At 37.1% G+C, this 27,478-nt stretch overlaps 1 protein-coding gene across 1 annotated transcript; it reads left to right on the top strand.

Moving 5' to 3' along the window:
• The first annotated feature begins 192 nt into the window (after positions 1-192).
• Positions 193-27,389, top strand: LOC102804745 (apoptotic protease-activating factor 1-like). Its single transcript, XM_085499848.1, has 25 exons — positions 193-313; positions 1,489-1,648; positions 1,801-1,999; positions 2,182-2,379; positions 2,584-2,758; positions 3,772-3,884; positions 4,045-4,415; positions 6,224-6,394; positions 7,630-7,869; positions 13,461-13,639; positions 13,938-14,064; positions 14,231-14,356; positions 14,672-14,797; positions 15,667-15,792; positions 16,079-16,201; positions 16,690-16,818; positions 16,949-17,074; positions 19,151-19,273; positions 20,876-21,016; positions 21,217-21,342; positions 21,488-21,616; positions 21,943-22,068; positions 22,669-22,794; positions 23,195-23,314; positions 23,558-27,389. Exons 2-25 carry the CDS (start codon positions 1,499-1,501, stop codon positions 23,726-23,728), a joined length of 3,741 nt encoding a protein of 1,246 aa, XP_085355974.1. The 5' UTR covers positions 193-313; positions 1,489-1,498; the 3' UTR covers positions 23,729-27,389.
• Positions 27,390-27,478: the final 89 nt, after the last annotated feature.

A 27,478-nucleotide genomic window follows, 5' to 3' on the forward strand; every position in this document is an offset into this window, starting at 1 on the left:
TGCGGTGCCTGGAATTAAGATTCGAGAGATTAGTTTCGAATCAGTTGAATGAAATGTATGAGATTACATTCGCTAGTTAATAAGACATATATAAATGGCAAAAGTTCAAGCAATTTATACAAGCAGATCAAATAAATGTTTTGTTTTTTTTATATTTTGCACACTGAACCCGGAAGTTAATTGCCAGGTCGAACGCAGTTTCAAGCAAGCGTTTTCCATGAATAACGGAAACGATGCCTAAATTTCTGTTTCCCGAATATTCCCGCTGAGATTGCTTCTGTAGAGTCGTTAGTAATACGACTTAAAGTCTCCGGTAAGTTGAAATTGTTGTAAAAGAACTGAATGATTGTATTATTCAGCATGATAACACTGCGATATTTATTTGGACTTCGTTTTCACTCTGTCGTCTACAGCACTATACAATAGTCATTGCTTGTACATGAATATTGTTTACCTTGGTTCAGGTGTTTATTTTCTGTTTTAATATTAAATGTCGACAATGGTCTATGTCGACGAATTTCAAAAGTGTGATGGCGAATATGACGTTGTTTTGCTTGAGTGCAACAATAGACCTTAAAAATACACATGTATTTTCACGGTCTAAGCTACAACATACATTTCTCTAAATAATTAAGGGAGTGAATCATTCATAATTATAGGGGGTTTTCAACTCGCTTTCCTGACAATGGTTTTGTATAGCTGTTTCAAGCAAGTTAATATCACATAAAATGCCCCCCCCCCAAATACCCCCACATCTGCCTTCGGATTAATACAAAACAGTAAATTAGTTTCACTTTAATTTATTTTTAGCTTGTGCCCTTTTTTGAATGGAATTGAACAATAAAATTTTCTAAATAAGCAAGGTCATATAAATATTCATCAATATTTGTTTAATTGTTATTTTTCACAAAATGTTCAATTTCAATGATTCATTTCTGACCTTGACTAATACTAATGTAAACATAAAAATTCCAAGGCCAATGCTTATCTGCACTGTTCCTTGTACAATAAAATATCAACATTGGCAGCTGACTTGTTGACTATTTTGATGTCTGCATTAATTGTGTCTGGAGATTATTATCTTATTTGAACTAGTTTAATAATCAAACCATTTTATGAGGGTTTGACATATGGCTGAATGCTTGCAGCATTTATGTAACACAATGTACTTGATTGCTTTATTTATAACTTATTGTTTGTGTGTTTCTAGGGTCATCAATTTAACTACTGTGGAATATATTTGCTTCTTTAAATTGCATGTGATTTATGATAAAACTGTGAAATAATTATTATGTGTCATATTCCATATTGTAGTTTTAGTGAAAATAAAATCCCAATGAAATACTAATGCTGCCGGGAAAGAAAGCATCAGATGGTATGTGCATGGGAATATTTGCAAAAATTCTTTGAAGATTATTATGGCTGCATGAACTAATGTTTTATCTGTCTGTGCAAGTGGATTATAATATTTCTGTCTTGTTTGTTAAGTTCTGATAGCATGGATATTGCCATGGAAGAATGGGCTCGTAGCAGTCTGCTGGTCAATCGATTGAAAATAATAGATGATCTGAATGTATCGTACATCATAAATCACCTCATTCAAGACAGAGTTATCAGCATAGATGAATCTGAAATTATCAAGCATGAGGTCAGTGAGTTGAGCAATAAAGTAAACCTGCATAATATTTGTTTTCTCATTTTATTTTAATAATTTTTGATCAAGACCTTTAGTTTTAAACTGCTTTTTGCTGGAAGGTTGTGTTCTTGTTTCCAATCACACAGTATTATACTCTTTCACAGATTACTCACCGATTCCAAGCAGCCAAGCTTCTCGACATGCTTGGGAAAAAGAATCAGTTTGCTTACTTCAGTTTTTACCGCTCCCTTGAGGATTACTATCCGCATTTAGCGGAATTACTCAATAATGACATTCCAGATGATGAAAGAGATGCTGCAAGCATTCCTCAACGGAAGATGAGTTATAGTACCATTGGTGCAGGTGAGTAATTGTATGGATGGTTTATCTCACTTCCTCAAGGGAAGAGGAGTTATAGTTCCATGGGTCAACTTGGGCTCTAAACATTCAAGATGGTGGTAATCAGTGTGTTGTTTCATTTGTTTGTGTATATAGGAATGTTATTAAATTATAAAATAAGGTTTTGTTATGATACTTTCCAATAGTGGAATCAATGCTGATTGAAGGAGGAATACCCCCTAGACCTCATGTCTATATTGACAGACCAGAGGAGCTTGCCGAAATAAGAAAAGCACTATGGCAGTTGAAGGACCACGCAGGTTGGGTAATGGTGCATGGTATGGGTGGCAGTGGTAAAACTGTCATGGCAACAGAAGCTGTACGAGATCAAGAATTGGTAGCTGGTAATTTCATGTCTGTAACAAACATTATTGACACAAGTGAAATATTCTGAGATTCACTGTTTTTAGAGACTTGTGTTAAGTTTTGAAAACCTATGTTGATTTCTGTTATCATCTGTTGTTTGTAGATATTTCATCCAAGTTTAAAAATCATGCGTATGAAAGACAAGGTCTCAATAGTTTTACTATGTTTTTGTTGCATTTCAGAATGTTTTCCTGGTGGGGTATTCTGGGCTCCAATATGTCAAATTGACAGACCACAATGTTTGATGAAAATGCAGAACTTGTGTGCCCGGCTGGACAAGGAAGAGAGAAAAGCTCCTCAGAATATTGAAGAAGCTAAAGATAGACTTAGAACCATATTCCTGCATCAGCATCCCAGGTAAAAATTATTGCAGGACACATTATAATATTATTTTATGCAAGTGAAGCATATAGGTAGCTAGAAAGTAACATGTACGGCAGCTGTCTTGGTGCTGTTTGTAGGTACATATACATATGCTGGGTATCCTAACATGTATTCTTCTGGCACTGTAAATGTTATTTTGGCTTTTTTAGCTCCGCTGTCAACTTTGTCGAGTGGAGTGTATCATATGGGTGATTGTCTGTCACCCACACCAACTATTTCAACTTCTTCTTGAAAACTACAAGCCTCATTGCTTTGATACGTGCAGGTGGTATATTTACCTTGGTAGACCTTACTAAAATTTGTTCATTTCATGATGATGTCTATAATTCTCTAATTTTGGTGAATTAATTTTGTGATTTTTGGTAAAAAGTGATATTTTTGACTTCTTGTTGATACTATACATATAGGTACTACAGGTGGACCTCTCTTAGTTTGTGATGATATCTTCAATTCTCTAATCTTGATGAATATTTTAGTCATTTTTTCAATTCTTTAACTGAAATGTGCATTGCCAACAGCATATCAAACAAATGGACATGGACGATGTTGACATTGAGATTTATTTCTGTGTCTGGACTGGACTGGTATATAGGCTGCTCTTGTTTGATTTTTGTGAATATTAATGATCTGATCTGCATAATTGGCTAATTTTATAGTTTTCCACTGATTTCTGAAAAAACAGAATTCATATATGTTCTCTGGGATAATCAGTAGACCTAAATAGTTGTGAGTTGAAACCATGCATATTAATCACCTGATTTGCATAATTAACGAATATTAGCTTGCTCCCCTGATTCCAGAACTGCTCAGCAGGGCATTCATGACAATTAAAATCTACAAATCTATGTTGATTACTGATGTTTAACTATAATTGTTCTCGTCATACAGGTTCATATGATTATTTACTTGCATGGTAAAGAAGGAAAATTCTAAGGTCTGTTTCCTTCTCATTTACTTACTATATGCTGATCATTATTTTGTTTCAGATCTTTGTTGATAATTGATGATGTCTGGGATAAGCAGGTGTGTAAAACGTTTGATATCCAAGCCAGAATAATGGTTACAACAAGAGACTCTACTGTCACAGATCTTGTGTCTGGTAAGTAACCATTCACTAAAAAAATTGTGAAGCAAATTAAAATTGGGGGGGGGGGGTCTGTTGTTTGGCCACCATTTGGGGATGAAAAAGTAACCATATGCCATATATATCACAGATGTAGTATAAGTTAAGTAACCACATAGCATATGTCTATTTGTAGGAAAAGTGATCAAGGTTAAAATCTCGCAAGGTTTAAAAGTAGAACAGTCTAAAGAAATGCTGGCAAACTATACAACAATGGAGGTGGATGACCTTCCTGATGAAGCTGATTCTTTATTTGAAGAATGTAAAGGTCTTCCACTCTGTATTTCAATGATTGGCGCTTTACTACAAGATCATCCGAATAGATGGAATTATTACCTGAAACAAATCCAATCAAAAAGATCAGATCGTGTCCGTAAAGCTTCAGCGTACGAGTACGAAACACTGGAAGATGCTATCAGTATGAGTATTACTAATCTACGCGATGAATTACGAGGGCTCTATCAAGATTTTGCTCTTTTTGATGAGTCCACAAGAGTGCCAGCTTCAGTGAGTTTATTCAGAATCATGTCATTTATTTGTTTCCACTCCTTCGTCTTGTGTGTGACTTTGGAATGTTTTCTGTCCATTTCATCCTGGGAAATGCATTATCCAAAGCCAAATCAAATGTGTGTGTATGAGCTGTAGGTGAGAACGATGTTATGTGTGAGCATCATATGTGATTTTTCTACGAGTTGCAGGTGAGCACCATATGTGAGTTATGTATGAGCTGTAGATTAGTTATGGGTGAGCTGCAGGTGAGCATGTACATTGTACTGTATGAGTTATGTCTGAGATGCAAATAAGCACTGTATGAGAGTTATACGTGTGAGATTCAAGTGAGCACCGTATGTGAGTTACATGTGAGAGATGCAAGTGAGCATCATATGTGAGTTATGTGTGAGCTCCAGCTGAGCACTGTATGAGGGTTTTATGTGAGAGATGCCAGTGAGCACCATATGTGAGTTACATGTGAGAGATGCAAGTGAGCATCATATGGGAGTTATGTGTGAACTCCAGCTGAGCACTGTATGAGGGTTGTATGCGAGATGCCAGTGAGCACCATATGTGAGTTACATGTAAGAGATGCAAGTGAGCATCATATGTAAGTTATGTGTGAGATTCAAGTGAGCACCGTATGTGAGTTACATGTGAGAGATGCAAGTGAGCATCATATGTGAGTTACATGTGAGAGATGCAAGTGAGCATCATATGGGAGTTATGTGTGAACTCCAGCTGAGCACTGTATGAGGGTTTTATGTGAGATGCCAGTGAGCACCATATGTGAGTTACATGTGAGAGATGCAAGTGAGCATCATATGTAAGTTATGTGTGAGATTCAAGTGAGCACCGTATGTGAGTTACATGTGAGAGATGCAAGTGAGCATCATATGTGAGTTATGTGAGCTCCAGCTGAGCACTGTATGAGGGTTTTATGTGAGAGATGCCAGTGAGCACCATATGTGAGTTACATGTGAGAGATGCAAGTGAGCATCATATGTGAGTTACATGTGAGAGATGCAAGTGAGCATCATATGTTAGTTATATGTGAGCTCCAGCTGAGCACTGTATGAGGGTTTTATGTGAGAGATGCCAGTGAGTACCATATGTGAGTTACATGTGAGAGATGCAAGTGAGCATCATATGTGAGTTACATGTCAGAGATGCAAGTGAGCATCATATGTGAGTTATGTGTGAGCTGCAGGTGAGCACTGTATGAGAGTTTTATGTGAGCGATACCAGTGAGCACCATATGTGAGTTACATGTGAGAGATGCAAGTGAGCATCATATGTGAGTTATGTGTGAGCTGCAGGTGAGCACTGTATGAGTGTTTTATGTGAGAGATGCAAGTGAGCATCATATGTGAGTTATGTGTGAGCTGCAGGTGAGCACTGTATGAGTGTTTTATGTGAGAGATACCAGTGAGCATCATATGTGAGTTATATGTGAGAGATGCAGGTGAGCATCCTATGAGAGTTATGTGTGAGCTCCAAGTGAGCACTGTATGAGAGTTTTATGTGAGAGATACCAGTGAGCACCATATGTGAGTTACATGTGAGAGATGCAAGTGAGCATCATATGTGAGTTATGTGTGAGCTGCAGGTGAGTACTGTATGAGTGTTTTATGTGAGAGATGCCAGTGAGCACCATGTGTGAGTTATACAAATCACATGTTTGCCAGTGAGTAAACTGAGTACAACATATATTGCTGTGGGAATTCATAATGCCATGGTAACATACAACCTAATTATTTCATTACCTTGAACCTATGTTACTAAACTAAGATTATTGGATTTGTGTTTTTTCATCTCATCAGGTTTTGTCTATTTTGTGGGATGAAGAAATTGAAATAGTTGAAGATACTATGTTGGAATTGGTTAATAAATCATTAGCCATGCAGATATATGACAAAATACAAAAATGTTATCGATATAGTGTTCATAATTTACAGTTGGATGTACTTGTGAAAGAGTGTCCTGACATAGCAGTAAGTATCATTAAAGGACATACATTGAAACTTGTGGTATTTTACTTGTGCAGAGATTATGGTTATAGCCATTAAATTGAAAGTGCCTGTCTAAAAATAGCAGTTCTAGTCTGTAGCCATAAACTTGTAGTCTATTTTTAGTCCTAGTTCAGATACAGTCTGAAAACGAGGACTTATGGATTGACCTCTGTCTGTGCGTCCATGTGTTCGTGTGTCTGTGTGTGCGTCCACACCTATAACCTAGACATACCTGGACAAATTACATTCAAACTTCACACATACATCATACATAATGTTATACGTATGCACCTCCATTTGTTTCACGATCTGATTCAAGATGGCCGAGTGGCAGCCATTTTTGTACTGAAATCAAGCATTTCTGGCATTCCATAACCGGATCTCAGCTGTATACAGATGGATTTTGTTATACTTGGTACATACATTGGACATTGATGCACATCATTTTGTTTTTCAGATCAGATTCAAAATGGCTGACAGCTGGCCATTTTGTTTTAATGAATGTGGTTCTAAGGCTATAATATCTCTGACATGCTTTGACTGATTAAGTTCAAATTTTATATATTCATTATACATCATGTCATAGATACACAGATGTATTCAAAATGGACAACTGGTGGCCATTTTATTTTGATTATCGCATTATCTCTCAATATGGACAAGTTTGATGATCAAATACAAGATGACTGAATGTCAATCATTTTAATGTAAAAAAAATCATCATAATCAAGCATCAGTTTCTGGATCCATTTCTCTGACATGTTTTTGTTCCAACTATATTACTATAAACAAAACTATATATCTTAAATTTGATAACAAATGAGGACTGTGCCATGCATGGATTGTTTTGTTGATTATTCATGTTTATTTTGTTAATTACAGGTAATTTTCATAATAAAATATGGAGTGCCTATCTAAAATGACTGGCCAACTAGTGAATGATTACTGCCAGTGTTTTTTATCAAGCTGTGTACTGAAAAATGTTGTCATTGACAAATAAAGTTCCTATATACGTAAATAAGTTGTTTCAGATAAAGAAGTAAATAAAATGCACAATAACAGTTGAACATATGCCACATTGCACCAATCATCTAATAGTGGCAAGTGATTTAGAAGTCTATTTGATGTTTTCTTTTTACATAAAAGTCAGTTGCACCATCTGACAAGAGCACACCCTGGTTCAATGTGTCAGTGAATATTCATATTCTATATTGTAGGCTTTACACAGGAAGCTTGTCAATCAATATCACAAGTCTTGTAATGGTAACTACCACCAGCTGAAAAATGATTATTATATTCATTGGTATTTAGCAAGACATATGAAACAAGCCAAAATGGATAAAGAACTCTGGAACCTTCTTCTAGACATCCACTGGGTAGAATCCAAAATACAAGTTACCGGACCATCTGATTTGTTGACGGAGTACATCAAGTTTACAGATTCACTAGAACCGCAGGTTAGAGTTACTCTATTGTAGTATCAATTAATTAGTTATTGTATATTTTCACTGTAACATAATTTGTCTGCGAACGCTAAAGTCAACTTGTGTCACGTTTCACAAACTGAACCTGAATAATTTTTTTCTAGAAGTATTCCTGGCATTCTTTATTATTATAAAACTATGTACAGTATACCGTATTTACTATATAAGAAGTGTATCTCAAATAAATGTACATGCTGAGTTATTAAAATATGACTATGTCTAACAATACACAAACCTCTGGTGATTACATAAGCACATGTGCTACTAATATAGCAAGAATGGTATTGATGCTGGTTTGGTTTGGATGAACCAATCAGGAAAATGTTAGATTCTTTATTAGCACTTAGAAATGCTTTAAAACAATTTCTGGCAATTTTTTGTAAGTGGGCGTCAACCCTTTTTAGGAACTATTTAATTATTATTCAACTAGACCATGACATAGCAATATTCCATGAACTCATTGATGACACACAGAACTAACAAACTAACAGCGGGTTGTAGTATAGGCAAGGTGGTATAAGTTTCACTAGCATCATATACATCATCATATATCATATTAGATTTCAACTAGCTGGGTAGTTTACACAGAATACAACTCAGAAAGCCTGCAGAAAAAGAATTAAAATGCACAGTCAATAATTAGATACATGTTATGACTTTGTAGAATTATTATACCTCCCTTTCAGTATTATGGTAATATATTTTCAAAAGCAGCAAACTAATCATCTGCAGTTTGTTTTTCTTTGCATTGGAATCTTTTTCAGTTTGTGCCGATAGAAGTGAGTAAATTGTTACACCAAGTCTCAGATGTTTTCAGGCAGCAAGTTATCAAACTTGCTCACTATTTCACTGACAACATTGATTTTAACTATTACATGTAGTAAATGGCCTTACCTTTTCATCTTTCTCGCTCAAATTTGTCTGCACTTTTTTTTTTTATTCTTCAATATTTCTGGAAATGAACCCTAATTTTGGAGCCAACAGAAAAAATTTGAGTAAATTTTCAGTTTTTACTCAAAAGAATTGGCTATTTTTGTATCAATATTCTGAAGGAAAGTGCAGACTATAAACAGAACTATTTTGTGAATTTGTGATGAAAAGAGGAAACTGGTGATGAAAGCATTAATATTCATCGTTAATCGATTAGAGAACTCTCACAAATAACTTCGTGACATTTAGGTGAATATTTTTGTATTGAATATTGCAGCAGGCATGGATGTGAGACCCAAATTACTAGAAAAATAATATACATGTAGTATATAAATCTATTTTGATTGTGATCCTCATCAATTCACTATGTTCAATTACCCACCATAGACTCCGGTCAGTCAAAATGACTATTTTGAACTGTAGACATTAATCAGCGATTCTGCCAATGACGGAGAGATGGAATCTACATGTAGGTCAGGGGAAGCCCCATGACCCCAAGATTCTTTTCCTTTACGTCACGAAACACGTGACCGAGACCATATGGCGGCACCATTATTCACCCTGCTTTTTTCTCCGCATCGAGTGGGGATAAAGTTTAGCGACTCTGCCTGGATCGCTTGCTTTTTCTTGTCCGGGTTTCTAGCTTGGGTTGTTGCCGATGCCGCAGCATCCAACATTGTAGCTGGTAGTTTTCCTTGTCATTTTTACCCTTGTGTCGCTTTCCCCTTTGTGTGTAGCATTTTTCACAACAAAGAAATAAAACCCGGCGTCATAGCTTAATCAATCGTTGATTTCGTTACGTCACCTTTTCCAACTGTAATTCGCTTCCCTCATGCATGCCGTCTTCATTTTATGCTTGATCTATGTATTTAGAAATGGATAGATGTAATGACAGCACCAGAGGCTCGCTGCCGTTTTTTGCTTCCTCGTTTTTCGAGATGACTGTGCAGTGGTTATATTCAGAATTTACCAGCATAGAACCCGCATCCGAAATGCTTTTTGCCGTGGCTGTGTGTGGGTTTCGGGAGCCATCAAAATCACTGAGACTGACCGCGTCGCTCAGATTTTGACAGCAAGGTCACGCGTCCAGTAAAAATCGATTAAGGTGAGTTGCGTGTTTGGCATGAGTGGAAAGTCCTCACGCTCGGCTACCGGTACGAGACGTCGAGTAGGAGGCCCAATGGTGGAGGTACCGATATTTTTTTTTTCGATTTTACTGGCTACAGCGAGGCTGTGCCTCTGGTGGTCTTTCCTCCTATGGGGCCCGTTGCGAGTCCCTTTGTGGATCCTCCCTCGCACGGCGCCGGGTTTGCCTTTGAGATGAGGGCTTTGGTCGAAGGACTGTCGGGGCAAATTGCATCCCTGGCAGGTAGATCAGGTAGATCAAACACAGTCGGAGCGAACTGTCTCCACTGCGGCCCCTCGGTGGGCAAGCAGGAAGAAACACGAAAGCATCGCTTGCATTCAAACACGTCTCTTCCGGGGAACCTCCCGTTCCCAGCTGTGGCTCTCCCGCTGATTTGGATGAGGCCAAGGCTCAGGCTAGTTGTACCGGGTCTCCTCTGGGGCCTCGGGCACTGAATGCCAACGAGGATGCTGGCAGCCAAGCCTCCGATTTCGGGGCAGGGTTTTCGGGTCAGGGCGCACGTTGCACCTCCCCCCTACTTTCAGCCAGCCAGGGTTCGTTGCACGGTAATGGTACAACGGTAACGAATTTACCCTTGTGTCCGGTCTCCGCTGTGGGTTTTGACTCCCTTCTTACCGACCCACGGTCATCCCCAGAGGGAACTGACCCTGTCATGGGACGCACAGTCAAACACACTCTTTCTCACATATTCAAATTGAAAGGAGACAGTTCGCTCACGACGGATACAGCCGGTACCTCGGGCGGTCCCTCAGAGTCTTCCATTCGTAACGACTTGGTGAGCCACGCCATTGGGGTGATGTGGAGTATCATCGATCCTAGTGATAGGATGTAAACACCCCCACCCTTGATGCTAAGGCGACCACTTACGCTTACTTTAACGCTCACGGGCATCGGGATCCAAAGCAACCCCGTCGGCACGTCTCTTCCTGTCTGGGCGAGTTGGGCGCAGGGTGTGCAAACGATGTTGATGGGCGAACGTTGGTCAGCCCCGGAGGAGGTAATGCTTAATGCCCCCGAAGGGGGTTAGATCTTATGCAACACTTTCCGCTGGACCAAACACTACCATGTCGATGTGGTTTCGGGATCAGACCCCAAAGTGTGGGATGAGACCAAAACACCCCCAACCGGATCCAAGGCTCCTTCCCCAGACCTCGGTACCAAGAATTTCCATTTGGCAAATCTGAGATGATCCATCACGCCCTGAGGGCAGAGTTGCTTGAGCGCATTATTGTGCGTGCCCAGGACCCTGAGACCTTGAAGGCAGAACGCACTGCCTCCTAGACTAGACAACACATTTACTGGTGGGCCACCCCACATCTACGTGCGACCTCCCCTCGTGTCACCTTGCTCTCTTTGCCGGGGCCACTACTGTGCAACAAGACGTGGTTATAGGCGTGTGTGTTTTGGCCGGCAAGCTGAGTCAGGGGGACGATCAAATCCGCTAGCCAGTTGGCCCTGCCAAGGGTAAACGGAGGGCACCCCAAGCACAGAAAACACAACGCCCTAGGGCGTCGTCCGCTAGCCAGAGTCAGCCAGGAGGCAAGCGCTCATACCCTTCCATGGGAGGGAATAGTAGCGGCACGCCCCCAGGGAGGAAGGGTCCAGGTGGTGACTCCTCACCCTCCTCGGGCGGTCGTCCACCCCAGCAGTGGGGGAAGCATGTTTGACGCTTACCTCTGCGACCGGGGGGACAGGCATATGTTCGGCGAATGTGGAGCAAACCGCACACCACCTTCCAGGGGTGAGGAATAGTCTGGCAGATGCCCTTTCAAGGCGGCTCTGTCTCCAGAACTCAGAGTGGCTGATACCCCAGTGGGTAGCCTCCAGGCTGTTCGGCTGTAAGATGGTCCAAAGATAGACCGGTTTGCCACACCCCGGAACGCCAAGCTCCCGACGTACATAACACTCCTGCCGACTCCAGGAGTGGACCCACTAACGTATCCTACATTTCTAGGTTGCGAGCATACACTGATTGGTGTAGCGAAAGGGAGATTGATCCATACCATCCCTCTATTGCCCAGGTAGCAACAACGATAGGCTACAGGTCGGCCTTGTCCCCCACCATTGAGAACGTTTCGGGAACAAGACTAGCCGTTTGTCCTATTATTAGGAGACTATATACTGCTTTCCAGACACCGAGACCCCGTACAAGGGAACCGCCCAACTGGGATTTGTCGGTTGTGTTGTCCGCTCTCGGACGATGTACCCCCGTTATGGACAATCAAGTTGTGCTAAAGACACGAATCGGGTTTCTCGTCAAGAACCAAATCCCAGGACACGATCCTCACCCAATCGTCATCCCCCGGCTGTCAAATTTTGTCGGCTCGGAGGGTCAGAAGGAATTGCTTCTCTGCCCGGTTGAGCACGGAGTTGCTACCAAAACCGTACTAAGGATTCAGGACGGGGTGCCAGGCACATGTCTTTGTGTTACGGCTCAGGCAGGCAGGATATCGGTGTCTGACTCTGCCTACAGTTCAAAATAGTCATTTTGACTGATCGGAGTCTATGGTGGGTAATTGAACGTAGTGAATTTAGGCAGAGGGTTCTCCGAACCTGAATATTCACATAGTTCAAACCCACCATAGACTCCGGGTCCCCCCCAACCACCCCACTCTTTCCATAGCATTGGTCTAAGTCCTCGATGCGGAGAGAAAAGAACCAGAGTGAATATCCAGCCATAATGGCGCCGCCATATGGTCTCGGGCACATGGTTCGTGACGTAAGAAAAAAGAATCTTGGGGTCATGGGGCTTCCCCTGACCTAGATTCTATCTCTCCGTCATTGGCAGAATCGCTGATTAATGCCTACAGTTCAAAATAGTAATTTTGACTGACCGGAGTCTATGGTGGGTATGAACTATGTGAATAGACGGGTTCGGAGAACCCTCTGCCTAAGTCCTGTAAAACCTCATGAACTTGAATGTGTAAAATATAATTTTTTAGAAAATAATTGGTAGTAAAAGAAAAAAAGCCACAAAAAGTGACAGCCACTTCAGACCATCTATTCAGTCCAAACCAAAGCTGTTAGTGAATTAGTGAGCACTCATGCTGCCTGAATAATTCTCAGACCTGATGTAACATTATTTCATGGTTACTCCTCTGCATAAAATTCTGTGTTTCCTTGAAAATTTAACTAAACCTTAACTTGTTCTGGTGGTTAGTGATTTTCTGTTGGATTTTAATTGGTTGTAGTATATACAATGTAATTATTATATATTTTTATGTCTCATTATTGCTTGATTTTTAATATTTCTATTATTGTTACATCATATCTTAAGCTATGTTGTAATATTGTTGTGCTGTGTTCATCCTTGTAGTATCCACTTAACATTTCTATTTATATTTGTGGCTTGGTGCTTAGAAAATGAATGGAATTAGAGAATAAATTCCAAATCTCCTACTCGACAATTACTTGGTGTACTACTGCTGGTAATGGTTGTTTTTTCAGCTTATCAGTTTTTAATCTAAAGTTAATTTAATTTTTACAGAGGGAAATCGAAAGAAAGGAGTTTCTTCATTTTGTCAGCGTCAATGCACATTTCTTTGCTGGGAAGGACGTCTATGATGTCACACAGCTAGCGTTATGTCAGCCCGTGGAGAGTGCAGTTTATAAGCAGGCAAAAGAAAGAGCATTACGAAAACCAGATCTATTTTATGTTGACTGGAGGTAGGCTCTGATTATGTCTTGTATATATATTTTTAGGTTATGTGTGTGATAGATATAGTATCAACCCAGTCTACCATACAGGTTCACAAGGGGTGAATTCAGAAAAAAATAATATTATAATATCTCCACAGAAAATCAAAGAAAAAAATACATTGAATATTTAAATAAAAAAATACACACACATTTGATCTTCCCACCCAGAGTATTTAATGGCACATGCCTGTCATTCACTTCATACATTGGTATTATTTCACGTTGTGGAAGTTATAATTGAACAAAAAGTCATTGTATTTTTCAGCAACAAAGAGAACTTTAGCTATGCCTGTTTATTAACAAATAAAGTACATGATGATGCCGTTAAGTGTGCTCAGTTCTCCTGCTGCGGCCAAAAAGTGGTCTCTTGTTCTGGCGACAAAACAGTGAAGGTATTTCCTATATTCAGTGGCTGTGTAATGTTCACTAATTAACAAGTTCACCTTTAATTGTAGTACTTGTACGAGTAATTCCTATGTATAGTTTCATCCATGCGTATGATTTATTACATGTATCTATACTGTTTAATTTCAAAAATATGTGTTAATATACTGGTAGGTTTGGGATAGCCAATCAGGTCAGGAGTATTTATCGCTTGAAGGACATACAGACTTTGTTAACTGGTGTTGTTTCTCACCTGACTGCACCATGGTTGCATCTTGCTCTGATGATCATACGGTCAGGGTAAGTTTAGAATCTGAGTTGGTTAGAAGTATTTTTTTTTAATTAAATATGCAATGCTCTCATAAAGATAATGTAATTTCAGAAATGATTTGGCATCCAATTTTGAGATAGAACAGTAAGGACCAGATAAAAATATTCATGTTTCTGTTCAGCCTGCTTGTCAGTTTAATGTCACTGCTTTTTTGTCATGAAAAGTGAAAACAAAAAAACATTTTCATCAAAAAAGTTGCCATATTTGTGTGCATTTCAAGATTGCATAACATACAAAATTTCATGTCACTATATTTCATACATACACATACATATGTATACTAGGTTTGGAATGTTCAGACTGGTGGCATCATCCACACACTCAAAGACCATGAAGAGAATGTATACATGTGTGATTGGTCACATGATGGCAAAAGACTTGTATCATGTTCACAAGACTGGTACATAAAGGTAAGTGTCTCTACCATTAGATTAGGAAATGTTACCTTTGAAGCTTTGAGTGCCAAAGTCAAATTGTCATCATAAAATGAACCCAGCTGAATTTTTCCATATTTGATTCAAGACTTTTAATCAATACCAGTAGGAAATGGAATATTATGTTCTTTTGGTCCAAAATTAACAAAGAAATTATATAAAAATACATAAAGATGTGCAAAATTTTGTTGGGAAAAACAATGGTGTTAAAAAGGGTTGTAGTGATATTAATCTGATCTGTCATTTGGTAGAAATATTATTAGTGGAGTTTCACGAAAATAATTGTGATAGCAAGCATTCCGCCTTGATGAAATATGAGCATTTTAGTGAATTATTGATAACACTAGGTGTGATGTATTGATTCTGTATCACTATTAGTTTTTGTGCAAGAATGGAAATATATTTAATAGTATCAGAGGTACATTACTTGGGGTTTGCAACGCGCATAGTACTGTATGGTGACATCATGTCAAGATCCCATTCAAGTCTCTTCTCGTAGATAGCGAGACTGAGGCTACGACCTTCTGACATGACATATATCAATGTTCAAGGTTTGTAATAAAAAAATAAAACATGTCTTGCCACTATCATAGTGAAAAATGTAATACATCGAAAATGTACAAAAACTATAGTTCTCGTAATCCGTCATATCGTGGGCACCTATTTTGATCCACCTGGACCACACAGTAATCTAGTTACCTTGGGCATGCGCATTCGCATTGTTCTGAGCTGGGAACGCTTATGCGAAAGCGAGATTGATCGGAATCTTGGTATCATGTCACCATAGTTGCAAACCCCAAGTAATGTACCTCTGATAGTATATATGCTCATATTTTTTTTTTCAGATTTGGGACGTTATTACTGGAGAAGTATCAGTGGAGCTATGTGATGATGACAAAGCAGTAAAGTGTTGTAGTTTCTCACTGGATGATCAGTTTCTTGTCAGCTGTTGTGATGATGTCGTTGTCAAGGTAAGTCATCTGTCATGTTAGAGAGCATAATCACTAATTGTAACAATGGATGGTATCCTGTAACTTTCCAATAAATAGCACCCTCTAGTGATGAAGTGCTTGTACATCAGCTTGTGACATTTTCACTTTTTTCTTAAAAAATATGAGTTTGATTGCTTTGATATTTAGTATGATTTGTTCATTTCATGATAATATCTCCAATTCTTTAATTATGATGAATATTTTTGAAATTTTTGATAAAACTGAATATTTTTAATCATTGGCATATGTATATTTATTTCACAAGGTGTGGTGTATATCTACAGAAGATGTTATCGTGACTTACAAAGGACATAATACCAACATCACATCATGCTGCTTCTCACCAGATGGTCAGAATATTGCCTCAAGTTCAGAGTATTTCATACAGGTGGGTCAAGTTCCCAGCACATTTTGAGCCTCTATTCAATGTCATGATGCTTGGCTAATGTAATTTTTCGTGGACTTGAATAGTAGATCTGAATTGTTGTTTAATTCCTTAGGATTGTCATGCAGTACAAACATCAACAATGATGTTCAAGGGTACTAAATATCCACTTTATGGTATATTTATATGTATTGTAGATTGTGTTTAAATTTTGTGGGTTTTTTTTTTGGGGGGGGGGGGATAACACTTAGTCTTGTTCATTCATTTGTGATCAGTTACCAAATAAAATGTACTAATCTATTCCGTTATGGTGATATGTTATTTGTTTGTGTTCCATACAACTGTCGATTTCTGACCATTGGCACCACAGTTTACAATGAACGCTTTGAAAGTTTCAAGAGAAGGGATGCTCTGTGACTTTGTATGTCTGCATGGCTTGTCCACACAGGGCAGCATTTTGTGGTTGACAGCTGACTTTGATTTGTTCATAGGTATGGGTTGCTCGTACAGGGCAGCGACTGCACACATGTGAAGCAAAGCCATCTGTGTTTATTCAGAACTGTGCCTATTCTGCCAAAGGTGACTTAATTGCTGCTGGTTTGTCAGATTTCTCAATACAGGTGAGTATCCACCTAAAAAATAAATATAACATGGATGATGACTAAACATATGAATGAAAAACATATCCTTTTGATGGCGTCTTCTTAGAATGTGTTATTCTGACCCAAATGTAACACTTGCATCATTTAGATTTGGGACACCACAAGTTTCAATACAATGGCAGTGTATAAAGGACACAGTGGTTGGGTTTACTGTGTGAGATTTGATCCAGCAGGTGAAAGAATCATATCAGCTGCAGATGATGAAACTGTGATGGTGAGTACAGCATGACAAGTAGTGCAGTATTCATGACAATATGAAGAGTGGTCCAGGCACTTTTCTACATCACAATAGTGAACATACAGAATGTACACTTCTGCCCCTGTTTTGCCCAATATAGTATTGGTCATATATTGGTAGTATAGATTGGTCATTTCAAAAGAATGATCTGGTTGGATTGATCATTTCAATTGAATGATCCAGTTAGAATGGTCCAGTTGGATTGGTCATTTCAATAGAATGATCTGGTTGGATTGATCATTTCAATTGAATGATCCAGTTAGAATGGTCCAGTTGGATTGGTCATTTCAATAGAATGATCTGGTTGGATTGGTCATTTCAAGTGAATGATCCAGTTAGAATGGTCCAGTTGGATTGGTCATTTCAATAGAATGATCTGGTTGGATTGGTCATTTCAAGTGAATGATCCAGTTAGAATGATTCAGTTGGATTGGTCATTTCAATAGAATGATCTGGTTGGATTGATCATTTCAATTGAATGATCCAGTTAGAATGGTCCAGTTGGATTGGTCATTTCAATAGAATGATCTGGTTGGATTGGTCATTTCAAGTGAATGATCCAGTTAGAATGGTCCAGTTGGATTGGTCATTTCAATAGAATGATCTGGTTGGATTGGTCATTTCAAATGAATGATCCAGTTAGAATGGTCCAGTTGGATTGGTCATTTCAATAGAATGATCTGGTTGGATTGATCATTTCAATTGAATGATCCAGTTAGAATGGTCCAGTTGGATTGGTCATTTCAATAGAATGATCTGGTTGGATTGGTCATTTCAAGTGAATGATCCAGTTAGAATGGTCCAGTTGGATTGGTCATTTCAATAGAATGATCTGGTTGGATTGGTCATTTCAAGTGAATGATCCAGTTAGAATGATTCAGTTGGATTGGTCATTTCAATAGAATGATCTGGTTGGATTGATCATTTCAATTGAATGATCCAGTTAGAATGGTCCAGTTGGATTGGTCATTTCAATAGAATGATCTGGTTGGATTGGTCATTTCAAGTGAATGATCCAGTTAGAATGGTCCAGTTGGATTGGTCATTTCAATAGAATGATCTGGTTGGATTGGTCATTTCAAATGAATGATCCAGTTAGAATGGTCCAGTTGGATTGGTCATTTCAATAGAATGATCTGGTTGGATTGGTCATTTCAAATGAATGATCCAGTTAGAATGGTCCAGTTGGATTGGTCATTTCAATAGAATGATCTGGTTGGATTGGTCATTTCAAATGAATGATCCAGTTAGAATGGTCCAGTTGGATTGGTCATTTCAATAGAATGATCTGGTTGGATTGGTCATTTCAAATGAATGATCCAGTTAGAATGGTCCAGTTGGATTGGTCATTTCAATAGAATGATCTGGTTGGATTGGTCATTTCAAATGAATGATCCAGTTAGAATGGTCCAGTTGGATTGGTCATTTCAATAGAATGATCTGGTTGGATTGGTCATTTCAAATGAATGATCCAGTTAGAATGGTTCAGTTGGATTGGTCATTTCAATAGAATGATCTGGTTGGATTGGTCATTTCAAATGAATGATCCAGTTAGAATGGTCCAGTTGGATTGGTCATTTCAATAGAATGATCTGGTTGGATTGGTCATTTCAATTGAATGATCCAGTTAGAATGATTCAGTTGGATTGGTCATTTCAATTGAATGATCCAGTTAGAATGGTCCAGTTGGATTGGTCATTTCAATAGAATGATCTGGTTGGATTGGTCATTTCAATTGAATGATCCAGTTAGAATGATTCAGTTGGATTGGTCATTTCAATTGAATGATCCAGTTAGAATGGTCCAGTTGGATTGGTCATTTCAATAGAATGATCTGGTTGGATTGGTCATTTCAATTGAATGATCCAGTTAGAATGGTCCAGTTGGATTGGTCATTTCAATAGAATGATCTGGTTGGATTGGTCATTTCAATTGAATGATCCAGTTAGAATGGTCCAGTTGGATTGGTCATTTCAATAGAATGATCTGGTTGGATCATGTCTATTGTTGATTTGTAATCTACACATTGGTGAACTTGACATGTGTTTGCAGATTTGGAGTGTTGATGCCGGCCAAGACCAAGAGCTTGTTGGTTTAAAGAGAGACTTTACTGTTACAGTTACAGATGATGATAACATGGTTATCGTAGTTCCAGATATTGCCAACAGAATTCGGGTAAGTACCTGTACCGTATCTCTGTTTATGTTCCTGAGAACTGATAAGTGACAATCAATATACAAAAAAGAAACAGTTTTCTACATCATACTTAAATATGCATATGTCACATTTCACAAAATAAAACAGCATAATTTTTTAGTCCCCGTTCCGACGAAGTCCGAAAACGGGGACTTATAATTCGTTCTCCGTCCGTCTGTGCGTTTGTGCGTCCGTCCGGAGTCATATCTCAGAATCCCTTGGACAGATTCCGATAATTCTTTGCACGGTTTAGAGATTCGATTCAAAATGGCCGACTGGCAGCCATCTTACTTTTTGAAAATGTTGTTTTTTGGACATGCTTTATCAGTTTTCATTGAAACTTGGTACATAGATTAAACATGTTAGGGTACATGTTGATGACGATTTATTTCACAATTGGATCAAAGATCTCAGAATCCCTTGGACAGATTCCGTTAATTCTTTGCACGGTTTAGAGATTCGATTCAAAATGGCCGACTGGCTGCCATCTTGTTTTTTGAAAATGTTGTATTTTGAACATGCTTTGTCAGTTTTCATTCAAATTTAGTACATAGATCATACATGTTAGGATACATGTCCCTGACCGTCCGTGAGTTCCTGAGTCTGTCCATCCGTCCAAGTCTCCGTGCGTCCCTCAGTCTGTCCAGAGTCATATTTCAGAATCCTGTAGACCGATTTCGTTCATTCTTTGCATGTGCCTAGTACCTTATGTGGGACATATGCACATGCAGTGGTTTAGCAATTCTATTCAAAATGGCCGACTGGCAGCCATCTTGTTTTTTGAAAAAGTTGTATTTTGGACATGCTTTGTCAGTTGTCATTCAAACTTGGTACATAGATTATACATGTTAGGATACATGTCCATGACGATTTATTTCGCAATTAGATCAAAGATGGTCAACTATTATGGCCTCACTACTATATTTCCACAATTTATGTACCATTTTCATTCGTATTTGGCACATACATCATACATATCAGTGTGTTTCTATAATCAGATCGAAGATGGCCGAATAACCGCTGTTTTTTTTTTTTTGGCCATATTACAACTACACGAAACACATGTTTTGATGTAAATAAACAATCTGTTGTATACGCCACTTGGAACTCAAGTTTCAAGGCCACCCCTCCGCTTTAATATGACAAGCACAAAGAGAACTTAATTTAACGGGGACTGTGTCATTTTCAATGACTTGTTTTTCATGTTTTTCTTTTTATTCTTTGCAAGTAATAGTTTCTCTGGTTTTCATTTTTCACACATAATATTTAATTGCTCAAATAATTAATTATCTAACCAGTTTATTTTATAGTTTTAATACATGCATGTATATAAATATAATACCTTTCATGAAAAAAAAAAAGTTTGGAACACAAGAAACCAAAAGTTTGAAATTGAAATACACAGCATATTATTGGCTTGTGCAAATGTCTTAAGTGATCAAAAAATGGCTGCTAGCTCAGTACATTTACAAAACTAGGTTTGTGACGCCATACCACCACACCCCCACACCCCGCACTACACACATTTATATATACATGATATCTTTCATGAAAAATTGATTGTTTGATTAATATTTATAGATCATCCAGGGTCATAGTGGTGACAGTAAATTGAATCGTAGTTGTAGCGGTATGACGCCATGCGAGCAGTGTAGAATACGATGTTGTGCAATCTCTTCTAAGGACGAAATAGCTTATGGTACAGACAAAGGTCAAGTTAAGGTAATCTTTATCGTACATTGTGCTGGCCATTTCATTCTTGTTTAGCTTTTCTTATTTTTGTTGTATGTGTGCAAATATTTAAATTTTTTGATATTTTTTGTGATTGGTTGTCAAAACAACTGCTTGAAATCCATGCCAAAGTAAGGCGTTACATGTATATTTGTAAACAATATATTGTGTCTTTGTTTTCTTAATGGTAGGTGATATCATTTGGTGGTGAAATACTACATAACTATCCAGAAGGTCACACTGGTCCAGTCAGATCGTGTTGTTTCTCGCAGGATGGTAAAGTACTTGTTACGTGCTCTGATGACAATACCATTAAGGTAAAAACAATTTATATTGTTCTACCGCCCTCTATATTGTCACTAAATTATGTTAAGGAAGCATACAATTCGAATATGTCACATGAATATCTTTAGTACGTTTTACTGACTTCACCAACTTATTTCCATGGCTCCATGCACACAGATCTGGAAAGACCGCGGTGATAGCGTAGATCCAACTGTCTGTATAGGACATAGAGACATTGTCAGGAAGTGCCAGTTATTTGATAATGACACAAAAATTCTCTCATCGTCTTATGATGGCACTTTAAAGGTGAGTGTATTCTGGTCTTCAGCAATCAACACTGGGGAAGTATGGAAAACCTGGTACACACACTCTCTAGTGTCACATGATTAATGGACAGCGCCATATAGTGTCACATTGAGTAACTTAGAGCGCCCTCTATGGTGTCATAATGGGTAACAGTGGCCTCTAATTAAACTTTGTAGCTGTGCACGAATCTATTGTCTCTATAGTTACCATCAATTACCTTCAGGGTAGAGCTGCCCCTTTTTTTTTATTCTGTAAACACCTGTTATATTTAAATATAAAATAAAACATCAATTTATGATTGTTTTATTATTTGTTGTTTTATGTAGGTTTGGGATGCTCGGAGTGGATTGTTGTTGTTTTCATGTGATGGACATAAAGAATGGGTTCTGTCATGTGATATATCACCTGATGAGTCTTTACTACTCTCCACTTCAGTCGACCGCACTGCCAAGGTTTGTCACATGTCATGCTGATTTAATACACCCCCTCACATATTAAAATGTACCATTTTATGTCAGGGAATGTACATCAGGTATTGGTATAACAGAATAGATATTAAATACACACAACTGGACATTCATTGGATCATATAGTGTATTAAATATATAAGCTAGGGAGTCTTAGCATATAATAATCACCAAGTTAGGGTAGTAATAATAGATTCTTTGTGATGAAACAATTACCATGACCATATGACAGGGAGTGTTAAATTTCTGGTCCCAATAAATCTCAGAGTAATGCTTTGACTGTCAACTTATTATATTTATTACAATGCAGTTTGAGCCCTAGTGTACAGAAGGTCATATTCGGGGGCAGAACATAGCAATTATAGTTAGCTGAATTGTTGACCCACGGCTTTTGAAATCTTTTACCTTCTCTAAACTACAGCCCCTCTCATCAACTCCCTCGCACCTAAAAGTCATATTTGCACATGTATGTACGTGAGGTATTGATCAGTTTTATTACTAAATAATGCAGCTAGGATATTACCAGTGTGCAAAACGGTGAATCAAATCAAATAAAATGTCTTTTTCTATGTTTAATATTAACAGCTGTGGAATGCTTCAAATGGCGAGTTGGTACACTTGTTGAAGGGGCACAGAGATTGCGTCAGAAGTAGTGGATTTTCGGCGGATAGTAAACTGGTTGCTACTGGTGATGATGAAGGGATAATCAAGGTGAGTGTCAACTAACATAGATAAATTCATTCAGAATTGTATCAGATACTACTATTGTACCTAAGACACCACAGTGTGAATGCTCTAAAAATAGCAGACATTGACATTCTTTACAAATTTGTGGTCCAATAAGAACGTCCAGGATTGGGTAGATTAGTTCTACCAGGTACACTACTACTAAAAATATAGTAACTTAACCTTTTTAAATTTGGGCGAGGAAGTTTGGTGGTGAAAAGATTACGCATATAAACCAAAATATTGTCTTGATGCAATATAGTAATGAAGACAATTTAGTGCTATTTATTGATAAAAATATATTGTAAAATGTATTTGGGGGGGGGGGGGCAATTTAATTTCATAAATGTTATCACTAATTCTTACTTTGTATGATTCCTAACAGATTTGGAGTACATCGACCGGGAAACACATCAGTAACTGTGCAAGACATAACTGTTGGGTCACAGATATCCAATGGTCACCTGATAGCAAAAATCTTGTTTCTGTGAGTGAGACAATCAAAGTAAGTCATCCTTGGTGATTAATTATGGGTTATTATTAATAAAATGTGCTTTATTTTCAAACTTTGAAACAGCTTAATTTTAATTCAGCTGAACTGCCAACAATTTCATTGTGATGATATACTTCATCTTAAATTACTGAAATTACAGATTAGCTAAATTAGCAAAAATAACATGCATGTTTTACAGTATGTAACATGGTAAAGCACTTAATAATATTTTTCTGTTATTTGTGTCATTTTCAGTGGTGGCAAGTGGATGGTAAATGTTTGCAAACATTCCCAGTAAAGGGTAGTTTCACCAAGTATATCGGGGTGGTTGACAATTTCAAGACCTTCATCACGATTGATAGTGCTGGCATACTGTACATATTGCCGAAGGTGGAGGCGTGCATGAATGCGAATGGTGAACACTGATACTGACACATCATATTTGATGCCACTCACCCCTGTGGAATAATGGTATATCCTGTAAGAAATAATTACCTTAGCCAATTAGAAACAATGATATTTCCATCAAAATTTAATCCTGAATAAACTACCGGGGTACTAGAGAATTAATTCTTTCTGAAAATATTTACGGCAGTCAACTTATATACTACTTGTATGTTATGTTACAATAATCCTGATGCTTTTAGGTTGAATTTACCGCAAATTGCTTATACTTCCCATTGAAAGCGCACAATTATATGACGATCTGGGATCCGGGACAATCCAGGGCATTCATATGACACATTTGTACAATCAAAATACTGTATACTGATATTCTGAGTATAAAATATAATTCTAGATTCGCTTTCGTGATTACGTCAGTATACTATCGCCATTATAAAGCGTTTATCACTACAACTGTCATTTTAAAGTTTTATATTAAGTACATGTAATTTCCACTGTAACAGTGTATATTACATAACATAACCTGCTGGTACAAGTCAGTATGGCCTTCTTACGCACATACATTGTAATCTTCCAATTATTACTGTTATTAACATTTATTATGTGCAATGTTTAATTAATAGTTTTTCTGCAGGTGCTCAAAGTTTTGTTTTTAAATTAATTTGCTTGATTTTTTTTCATATCAACTTAAGAGCAGTTAAATATAGTGATGTACTAGTAGTAAGCTCTAGTGTGTGGTATTCCTTTTAGGAATTTTATTGTTTTCAGGATTAGTGTTTTATTATTTGTAAGTTTTGTAACTGCGAGTTCTTTCTAATACTAATAGTTGTGTACTGATTCACTTTTGCGTATTGTATTAGGACTATTGTGATCTTAAATAGTATATCAATATTGTATAACTGGACTGTTACCTACAATTTATTCAATCTGTGATTAGTATTTCTCATCATAGATAATTTTTTTCCAATATCTGTTTCTATGACTACTTGTAAATATTGTTTGAAGTGCCTGCATCAGTAAGATCAAAGTTATATAAGAGAGTAAGGGTTGCAACTGGTGTGAAGTGTGAACAAATCCCTGTGATCACAAAGAATTATGCTACAAATGCATATTTAGAACTTGAAACTGGTGGTTCTTTGAAATATTATCCCCCGTGTCATAAGAAGACACATTTCTAAAATTTCTACTACAAATGAGTGGGTCAGTAAAAGAAATCATTTGGATTAGCATTTTTTTTTTTCCCCATGGAGTGTTTACGTTTCTCTTATTTCATCAATTGAACCTTTCCAAGATTACTAACAAACAAAAGGTTTTCTGTGATGCTGTTTGTTTGATTAACATGCGAGTTTCAGACCCTCGTTACCACCGCATCAAGTTGCAAATCCTTATCCTTTTACTACCTTTGATGAGATGTAAAGTAGAGACTATAGCATGAGATATTTGAAAGAAAACTTTCAAATACACATTGTATACATGTATGGAGTAGGTGATATAACAGTGCTGCTGTGAAGTGAATACTTAGTAGTCTTTGTAAAAAAAAGAAACTGTTGATAAACAAAAATAGTCACCAAATTCCTTTGATATTGAAGTGGGGGGAGTCAAATCTGGCAGGTACGCATGACCAGAAGTGTTTTAAAAAAGAATAAAGAAGAGTTGTGTAGTCAATATGCAAATTAGCTAATTAATAGTCGTTGTTTGAAGCGAAAAACTATTATATATCTTATCGAAAAAATATGTCAACTTTCATTTGAATATATACATACATGTGTTAAACTTGTAAAATCCTATTTTATGTTTCTCAAATAATTTTGCTTCTAGTTTGTGTTCTAAAAAATTGAAAAGAGCAGACTATAAATGCAACTATTTTGTGGATGATGCCTGAAGTTGACTTTGGTTCTCAAAGAGTTAAAAACAACATTTTTTTTTTTTAACTGAATAAGGGTTAAAAGATTCACACATATTTGTATGTATTGTTAGAACATGACAGAATGTTGGAAAATAAATGTGCATATTGTTTAAATAACACATAATCAAACAGAGAAAAGCATTTTTCTTCTTCATTCTGATCTTCCTTTTTATCAAGAATGCTTTTTATTTTTTGTTCATACCATTTTATAAAAAAAAATATCAATAAACATTGCTTAATTACTGTAGAAGGCTTAATTATTTGCTGGGTTTCTCTGGCAGATAAATTAAAATAAAATAAATTGTAGTGAAACAAAGTGAATATTTAATATTCACTTTGTTTCACTTCAATTAAATGTACTGATTTCTTTATAATCCTTTCAATTTTTGCAGCATCAAATCTGCTAAAATTGAAACTAGTGAATATTTTGTACCTGTTAGAACAAAGTCTGAATGGTCTGTGTGTGCATCTCCACCTGTATCTTGGCATGTTTTGCAATCTAAATCAATATGGCTGAATGGCAGCCATTTTACCACCCGCCATTCCTAACAATATGGGACCTTTATGCACATCATCTTGTTTTTCAGATCGGAGGCCAACTGCCTGCCATTTTGTTTCAAGAAATGCTGTTTGGAGTTATGACTCTGACGTGTCCTGATCAATCATGTTCAAACTTTATATATACATCATGTTGCATATATATTTATTTGGTGATCTGATTTAATGTTGAAAATCAATATCAAGCAATGAATATCAGATCTGGAATTTGGTTGTGCATGAAAATTTCTCCAACTTGGTATTGTACATGGAGTGCTGATGCACATCATTCAGTTTGATCAATTTAAAATGGCTAACTAGTGGCCATTTTTATTTTTTGTGAATTCAGTTCTGGAGCCATACATATTTGAAGGTTCATGTTTAAACTTTATACATTTCTCAGAACTCGCAAACACTGTAATGTAATTAATCGTTGTATACAACTTTTATATAATTTTTTTACTGTTTTTGATTTCAAGGCTGTATTTTTAAATTTGTGTATATTTTTGGGTATACTGCTTGTAATCAACAATCTGTCAATTTTTTTTTTCAAATTTACAATGAAATCAGACAAGAAGTTTTTTTTTTCCTATTATCTTGCATGATTCACTGTCTAGTAAATTCATACGTGTAGTGATATCGTATTTGTTCTGTACATTCTATTATGTAAACCCAGTATCACCATAAATGTGTGAATCAACTTATTTTCATTCACATGAATATGATGGCTTGACATCTTTGATTTATTATGTGAACTTAGTGTCATGTGCAGAACAAGTTTAAGAACAAAGTAGGTCAAAATGTTATCCTGAAGAGCCAGGTAGTCTATTCTAGATACAGTAGAGAATACTAGTAAATCCAACTATAAGATAGGGTACTTTTACAGATACAACTGAACTGTAACAACGATGTAGAGATCAAGGAATAGACAAATTATTAACCCTCTCACCACTGTTTTCCCATCAAAATTGCTATTGCAAATTTAACACAAAAAAATTCATATTACACTTGAATTAAATATTGCTTGCAGATTTTCATGAAAAACTATTAATGACCTACACATTTGTAGGACTCTTTTCTGGAAAGGATTTGTTGTGAAAGGGTTGAAACTACAAGTATTTATGAAAGAGTTCGCATTTTATTTCTGTCTGCTATGATGACATCTTTGAATACTAATAGTTACATCAATGTATACCAGTTGTTAACTCAAAAATATTAAAATCAAATTCCTTCCTTTGAGTTGTGTATATTCTTTGTTTTGCAAGCTGCAGATTTGTGGATTAAACCATTTTACTCGTAGTGGAAGGTTACTTATTCAGATGGTTCAT

The sequence above is a fragment of the Saccoglossus kowalevskii genome, chromosome 1 (genome assembly GCF_978046115.1).
Source record: "Saccoglossus kowalevskii chromosome 1, keSacKowa6.1, whole genome shotgun sequence".
Classification (NCBI taxonomy): domain Eukaryota; kingdom Metazoa; phylum Hemichordata; class Enteropneusta; family Harrimaniidae; genus Saccoglossus; species Saccoglossus kowalevskii.